This window comes from Palaemon carinicauda, chromosome 36 (assembly GCF_036898095.1).
Source record: "Palaemon carinicauda isolate YSFRI2023 chromosome 36, ASM3689809v2, whole genome shotgun sequence".
In the NCBI taxonomy this organism is placed as follows: domain Eukaryota; kingdom Metazoa; phylum Arthropoda; class Malacostraca; order Decapoda; family Palaemonidae; genus Palaemon; species Palaemon carinicauda.
Genome location: NC_090760.1, coordinates 53522775 through 53530962, shown reverse-complemented (window position 1 = coordinate 53530962; position 8188 = coordinate 53522775). Strand labels below are relative to the sequence as shown.

Sequence of the window (8188 nt, the reverse complement as noted above, 5' to 3'; positions counted from 1 at the left end):
CACGTCTCCAGGGAAATTCCTCCTCCTCTCCTGCTTTAGAAATACCACATAAAGGCTAACCAATATCAAAGAGAATAACGCCGATCAGTAGCATAAACACCTGGCTGTAACTGAGACTTTCCTTGCAAGTGTCTCAGCCAAGACAGCAAGCAGCACAGAACTCACTGGACCTTCGATCTGAACATCAGAACAGCTTGTCTGATGTTGAGCTTAGCTCAGGCAGTGAGCTGGTCAATCAGCTAGCAGCACTAAGAGTCATACCCGGACCTACTCAGACCCTGCTTAACTCCGATGACCATGAGTGTGGTACCTGCCTGAATGTAACGGATTTCATGCCGACAAACACCTCATCTAATGGGTGAGCAGCTCTACCCAAAACTCTGTAGGGCCTCCGCTCACGGGGAACAATCGGCCCTCGGTGACCTGCTTGATAGAACCTTTGCTCTAACCCCTACCTATGACCATTATGGCACATTTACTGGCGGCATGCAGTTAACCTAGCCACCAATGGGTGCCCGTCCCAAGCCTGGATAAATAGGGAGGGTTGGTGTCAGGAAGGGCATCCGGCTATAAAATCCTGTGCCAAAACGTTAAATGGAATGAGCCGAAATAGGAAAAGAGGTAATACTAGGGCGTACTCCATAAACAACGCACAGAGACATCACCCTAACTCTGAGATAAGGCGAGGGCTACTGCATCAGGAGCGGGTGCAACTAAAGAAGTGAGCTAACTTTGGATTCAGAATATGTCAGCTTAATGTTGGGTCCATGACTGGGAGAGGTAGAGAAGTGACTGACTTGATGAGGGAAAAGAAAGTAGATGTTATGTGTGTGCAGGAAACACGATGGAAGGGAAATAAAGCTAAACAGTTGGGTGATGGATGTAAGTTATATCATGGAGGAGCAAATAAACAAAGTAGAAATGAAGTTGGCATAGTACTGTCTGGTGAGCTGAAAAATCCGCTGATAGAGGTGCATATCATCAGATTGAAGACGTGTTGGGGAGGAGAGATTCTGAATATTATAAGTGCATATGCACCACAAGTTGGTTGCACAGAAGATGAGAAGGAGATTTCTGGAGAGACATGGATTGAGTAACGCAAGTACTGGAAGAACATGAGATGGTCATAGTGGGGGCAGATTTGGATGGCCATGTTAGAAGTTGGAATGAGGCAATTGGTCGGGTGCATGGGGGCCATGGAATTGGGGAGAGAAACCCAGAAGGGGAGAGTGTAGGGGACTTTACTGTGTCATTTGACATGACAATAGTAAACACATTCTTTAAGAAGAAAAGGGAACCCCTAATAACTTATAGGAGTGGAGGAAGATGTTCCCAGATTGACTACTTCCTGTATAAAAGGATAAAGCTGGTGGAGGTCAAGAACTGCAAGGTTATCCCAAGTGACCATGTAGCCCCCTAGCCCCCCGACACAGACTGTTATGTATGGATTTAGGTCTAAAAAGGGAACGAAAAGATAAGGCTAAAGGGATAAGGAAAATTAAATGATACAGACTAGTGAGGGAAAGAGATAAGATGAGAGAGTTTAAGAAGAGGGTTTTGGAGGATATTGATATAGGAATTGAAGATGTTCGAGAATGGTGTACATGAAATGCAGCAGTAATGAGAAGGCATGGAAATGAGCTGTTATGAGAGACATCTGGTATTATATGAGAAGAAAAGGAGAGTTGGTGCTGGAGTGAAGAAATTGAGAAATTTGTAAAAGACAAGAAGGAGGCAAAGAAGAGATGGGAAGAATCACAGTCAAAGGAAGACAGAGAAAGGTTCAGAGAGAAAAAGAAGGTGGTGAAGAGGGTAGTAGCCCAAGCTAGAGCAAAGGCATAACATGATGTGTATAATGAGCTGGGGACAAAGGAAGGATTAAACAAGAGGATCAAGCTATCAAAGACTAGAAATAAGAGCAACAAAGATATTACACACATAAAACAAATAAGAGATCAAGATGGTGTAGTAGTTAGAAAAGAGGAAGATATTGTAAAGAGGTGGAAAGAATATTTTGAACAGCTATTAAATGAAGAAAATTATATATTATTAAAAGGGGATGGGCAGGTGAACTTTGTCATGGTAATAAGGTTCTCTAGGCAAGAGGTAATAAATGCACTGAGGAAGATGACGAATGGGAAGGCAGCTGAACCAGAGGACCAGACATGATTCCTGCGGAGGCAAGGAAAGTATTAGAACACGAAGGAGTGGATATACTGTAAAATCTCAAGATAAAGATTTTTGAGCAGGAAAAAGTACCAAATGGATGGCCTGGGAGTATAATGATCCTAATCTTCAAAGGGGAAGGTGATATCCAAGAGTGTGGGAAATACAGAAATATTAAATTGATGCCCCACACTTTGAAGATACTGGAAAGGATGATAGATGCCAAACAAAGAGAAGAGGTAGAAATAGGTAAAGAGCAGATGAGATTCATGAAGGGGAGGGGAACAAAAGATGGGGTATTTTCTCTGAGGCAACTAATGGAGAAATTCCGGGAAAAGCAAAGAGACCTGCATGTGGTATTTTTTGGCCTTGACAAGGCTTATGACCGAGACCCAAGATAAGAGGTATGGAGAAGTCTGAGTGAGAAGAAGGTGCCAGAGAAGTAGGTTCGACTGATACAAAAGATGTACAGTGATGTATTTACTAGAGTGAGAAGCAGTGCTAGGGAGACAGAGGGTTTTGAGGTGATAGTAGGATTACACCAAGGGTCGGCTCTGAACCCATTTATCTTTAACATAGTGATGGACGTTTTAATAGAAGAAGTAAGGGAGGCAGTACCATGGAACTGATTGTATGCAGATGATATTTTTTCTGTCCGCAGAGAGTAGGGAAGATCTGGAAATGAAATGGGAAAGATGGAGGCAAGTACTGGAGGAGAGAGGAACGAGAATAATTAGATTTAAGACAAAGTATGTGTACCACCAGTGAGGGTGATGATAAAGTATTCCGCTTCGGGGAGAACAGATAAAGATAGTTGATAAGTTTAAGTATTTGGGATCCTTTGTTAACGCTGGAGGAGGTATGCGAGATGAAGTTAAACATCGCGCACAGGCAGATTGGAGAAACTGGAGAGCAGCCTCAGGAGTTCTTTATGACAAAAAAATACCACTGAGATTAAAAGGAAAATTTCATAAGACGGTGGTAAGAACAGCAATGCTACATGGAACGGAAACAGCAAACATGAGGAAGACAAAGGAGAAGAAGATGGATGTGGCAGAAATGAGAATGCTTAGGTGGATGACTGGGGTGACAAGAGAGGATCGGATAATAAATGACTAAATAAGGGGGTCGACAAAGGTGGTGGAAATATCAAAGATAGTGCAGGAAGGGAGGCTGAGATGGTATGGACACCTGATGAGGAGAGACGAGGACCACGTTGGGAGACATACTATGGAGATGGAGGTTCAAGGAAGAAGAAGAGGGAGACCGAAAAAGAGATGGAGGGACTGTGAGAGAGGAGACTTACAGGAGAAGGGAATTGATGAGGCAAAAGCACAGAATAGAAAAAGATGGAAACTGCTCATCCGCAATGGCGACCCCATATAAAAATGGGAACCACCTGATATGAAGAAGACCGGCAGCCTACAGTTCTGATGGAAGAACAAAAGAGCGATTAAGAAGCTAAATTATAAGATAAAGGCCACAGAAACAGCCATAATCTTTACGATACCTATTATTGTTATTATTATCATCATGATCGATATCATCATCATCATCATCATTATTATTATTATTATTATTATTATTATTATTATTATTATTATTATGAGAAATTGTCACTAGGGTTTAAATGGTATATTAAATGGGAAAAACCTTATTTGTAACCAAAAAAAGTAATTCTGATAACAGGAAAATTTATGCTACTTTAACTCTGGTATTTTTTGCCCTTGTAGTGCATAGTTTATGATAGCCAGGCACTTTAATCTTATGACCTTTAGGGTAGCGACTAAGTCATGTCTGGAATAAAAAATTTCTTCGTTTCGGCTTCTCTCTGCTAGTCTATCTTTCAGTATGTTTCAGCGTTTTGACAATATCAGTGCTCTCTCTCTCTCTCTCTCTCTCTCTCTCTCTCTCTCTCTCTCTCTCTCTCTCTCTCTCTCTCTCTCTCTCTCTCTCTCTCTCTCTCGTACTGATGAAATACAGGCTTAGTCTGGATGAGATTACCATCTCTGTACAATACAATTCTAATCCTTTGTTTACCTAGATATCCCTTTCTTTTATGTTTGGGAATTTCATTTAGGCTTTTGTACGTGGAAGTTCAACATTTTGGATAAATTTTACAACACAATTCGACATGATCTTGGAAAGGAAAAGATCATACACCTTGAAACACAATGAGCATCATATAATATTCGTGTGCGTAATTTAAAACAACTCAGCAGTTAGATGAGTCACATTATGTAATTCAAACATGGTGCGGCCTTGCCTTGTTCACATATGAACCATATAAAACCAGCGGAATGAGAATACCTATTGTCTGACAGGTAAGTTAAAGAGTTGATGGCCTTATCTCTACAGTATCTTATCGACTCTATTCTTCTACCCTAGTTTATACATATTTTAATATAAGTAATATATTAATAAAAGAAATAATATAATATAAATATCCTAAGACAGTATCTGGAAAGATTTAAAGTACCACTCAAATAAACTTTAATAACTTTAAAACAAAATGTAAAGTAGAGTAGTCGCAGCAATTTATTGTTTAACACAGCGACATACATTTACTCCTTTTTAATCAATTACAAACTCTATACCAACTTTGATGTATCGTGGGACCTGAACTTCTCCTTTTTTGTACCAGAACTAAGTATTGTCTTCCATTATAAGCTATATTAAGTCATGAATGGTTCTCGAGAAGGTGAATTACATACTCAATTTAATTTTTGATAAATAAATAGAGAAATAAACTATCATTTAAACTGATTACCTAAACTATAATGGGGTAATGTTCAGGAGGGAAATTATTCGAGAAGTAATATATGTGTGAATATCTTGACCAAACGTTTAAAACTCATAAAAATTATAGACCAAAATGTTATTTTAAATTTCAATGTTATATGAGAGATAATGAACTTTATTGTCAAACGTTTCCCACGCTTTAGGTTTACTTTTAGATTTACTTTGTCAATAATGAGCCTTAGCTATATTATTCTAATGAAGATGGCATAAACTTGATGTATAAAGATTTCCAGAGCATTATTACTAGGAGGTTATGAATAGATACTCACGGATACATCACAGATCACCATGATTTGAATAAAAATTAGTATTTCATTGACTTTTTCCATGAAACATTTCCAATCCCTAGCATTAACAAGGGAATCTCACATAATTTTGGAAAACTTCAAAATTAAAGGTATGCAGCCATTAATCACTCTACTATTTTCTTTGGCTATTAAAATGTATGTAAAACATTGAAGGAAAGGTTTTTGAAATCATGGTGTTTACTAGCATCACTTCATGGATAAGTATTGCGTAAGGATTATGCATGTTCATTTATTTCGTATTCTCCTTAAAAGATTCTTGCTAGTTGATTGAGCAATACGGCGCACTTTTCTATTCACAGAAATAGTTTCCCTTAAGGCATCCAAGATAAGCTGTCTTTCATTAATCAATAGGTTAAGATGCATCAGGATATAATCAACGCCTTTTGAACCATTTTCACCCTGACTGCATGTAAAATTGGCCAAACAATCCCCTTAGATTCTCCCAATTGATACATTTACAAAAACATGAAGACTATTGGATAAAATCTTAATAATAACTCCAATTAATTTGATAATATTATAAATTCTGCAGTGATAGAAGTTTTGATAATTTAATAGATGGTATTAATTTTCATAATTAGTGGTTTGCCATAATCTTTTAATTTTTTCAGTAGCCTGGTAATTACATGGCTATGGTCAGTTGTTGACACAATGGAACATACTTAAAAACTTGAAAGGAAAATCTATGACCTATGCGAGAGCTGTTTTTCAAGCCATCTTTCTGGTTGTGTTTTTTATATCAAAGACTCATTAGCAGCATATCATCAAAACGAAGCCATTGTTACCATTATATAAGAGACAAAGTCTCAGAAGGTTTGAAAGAGAGTTCTAATGTCTCAACACTTAGTTAGGTTCACTACGCAATTTCTCCAGAATTTTAAAACTATGCATTTATGGAATTTTTACTGTTTAAGTGGTCTAAAAAAAAAACAATTCTTTTTACTTGCCCAGTCACTTAATGGGCTACTATCTTGGATTTTAAGAAATAGCTACAGTAAAATTGTTTTTCGTTAATATCTTAACGTTTAATAACCTAAAAATATGATTTTGACAGACAAACCACCATTTTCAGAGCGAAGAAATACAAAGGAGTCCAAATAAATATCCCTCAACTTGTTTGCCTGAAATATCAAACCAAGAAATTACACATCATCACCATTATTGTCTTGATCAGTTTCATGTTTTTTGTGTCATCATCCTAACGCTCACTCATGCACTGGTACTCATGCACTGGTAAGGATTAGTACAAGAAAAGCTCTCTGTTTTGTAAGAACCTCTTACAGTAGAGCAATCAGTTTTGCATTGGCAACTAACCATCACACTTATTGCTTTTGGAGCCGGGAGGGTATCTATTATTTTTTCTTTCAGATGGCGTTAACACAACTGGCGTAGATCTTTCTTCCTGATATCAATCAGGCTCCTGCAAGTCAAACCTGGGATGTCCTCACTCTGGCATGAACTTGATTTCTCAGTTTATGTTGCCTCAGAACTTCAAGGACAGGAGGTACTTGTCCCTTTCTTGCCATATTTTTTCAGAAAAAAAAAGCCATTGTAATTTGAATTTAGCCTGGATGTATATGCCTTTGGTTTTTTATTGAAGCATTCTCTTATATGTACGACTGTCACTATTTTATGAGGATTCCATGGCATCTTCCTCAGAATAACTTTTCCAACCTCCGAGGCTATTTCGCGACTTAGAACATCTAGTATTGTGTGCATCCCATATCTCAAAGGGGATCTTCCCGTGGAGCTTCTCCTATTGCTGGATTGTTGGAGAAATGGATCAAATTTGATCAATCTAAGCACAGTATCTAGAACAAAACGAGCAATTGGCGTCAGAGTGAATTCGTGGCCCCTAATAGCTTCTTTCAAGTTGATGTCTCTGGTGGAGCTAGGCAGGGCACTTAGTTTGTCATACAAGTTCTTCGTCTCCTTTACACTGACTGTTTTCTTGTTTGAAAACATGAACATTTTGTTGTCCCCATTATTTACTGTTACCCTTGGGCTGATATCTCAATTGATTCACACTGTCATCAAGTCTCTTACAGTTTTTGTCCAATTTCATATGAAATCAAGATCGCTGGTACGTGCTTATCTTATCGGGTGTGCATACATAAGTGATTACATTGCGCAGTTTATCGCCTTCGTAAGCAAATGGAATTACATGTTTTAGTATGGAAGCTTTTCTGATAGAAAAAAAGTATTGCTCCTTATCCAATGTTGAAGAGTCAGATGTTGATGAGTCTTATTCGTTCCTTTTAATGTTCTTTCCCATCCACGTTTCTTGGCAGGGTGACAGCCAGTGTCTAATCCATATACATAATGGTATTGTATATGTTGAACTTTGTCATTTTAGTTGCATTTGTATAGCAACTGCGGTGATAGACTGCCTAATTTCAACATAGAGTGTCCTTTTGCAAGCTTTGTAGTCGTCATTGAACCTCGGCCAGTATGCGCACTAGTCCTCTCTTCTACTATATCCATCACTCAATGGTAGGAGTGTACCCATGGATGGAGCAGCAACTCTTTCTTTACGGCATGAAATTGGCTCTGCTTCCATTTAATAGACTCCTAACTTGATAAGTAGCTTCTACAGCAACAGGTGATTTGTTCCTCATGTTTAATTGTACGCCAAAATAAAAATAAAAAATAAAGTATATATAATGAATCTATCACCAGCTTACATTCATCCATTCAACATGTATAATACTGACTTGCTGCAACAATCAGGCCACGAGAACATTTGTCATTGTTGTTGGTAATTAGAATAGTGTAATGATCGATTTGGCTTATGAAATTAGTAAATATTTGTAAAAGTTTCTTAACAAATATCTCAACGCATTCGCCGCCATGAACCTTGAAAATAGTAATTTAGCTATCCAAATAGAAACTCTAGTTTTTTTAAAAGCCTC

General features: G+C 38.0%; 2 protein-coding genes across 2 annotated transcripts; both read left to right on the top strand.

Annotated features, from left to right (window-relative positions):
* The first annotated feature begins 767 nt into the window (after positions 1-767).
* LOC137628630 (uncharacterized) lies at positions 768-1097 on the top strand. The gene has a single exon (XM_068359782.1). The coding sequence runs from the start codon at positions 768-770 to the stop codon at positions 1095-1097; it is 330 nt and encodes a 109-aa protein (XP_068215883.1).
* A 23-nt stretch (positions 1098-1120) lies between these two features.
* Positions 1121-2567, top strand: LOC137628629 (uncharacterized). Its single transcript, XM_068359781.1, has 3 exons — positions 1121-1400; positions 1676-1812; positions 2367-2567. Exons 1-3 carry the CDS (start codon positions 1121-1123, stop codon positions 2565-2567), a joined length of 618 nt encoding a protein of 205 aa, XP_068215882.1.
* The last annotated feature ends 5621 nt before the right edge of the window (positions 2568-8188 follow it).

Bases quoted from the DNA above. Each gene is read 5' to 3' on its own strand.
- LOC137628630 (XM_068359782.1), top strand. From the start codon at position 768: ATGACTGGGAGAGGTAGAGAAGTGACTGACTTGATGAGGGAAAAGAAA.
- LOC137628629 (XM_068359781.1), top strand. From the start codon at position 1,121: ATGGTCATAGTGGGGGCAGATTTGGATGGCCATGTTAGAAGTTGGAAT. The intron at 1,401-1,675 runs GTGACCATGTAG...TTATATGAGAAG, and splicing joins GAACTGCAAGGTTATCCCAA to AAAAGGAGAGTTGGTGCTGG. The intron at 1,813-2,366 runs GTAGTAGCCCAA...CACACTTTGAAG, and splicing joins AAAAGAAGGTGGTGAAGAGG to ATACTGGAAAGGATGATAGA.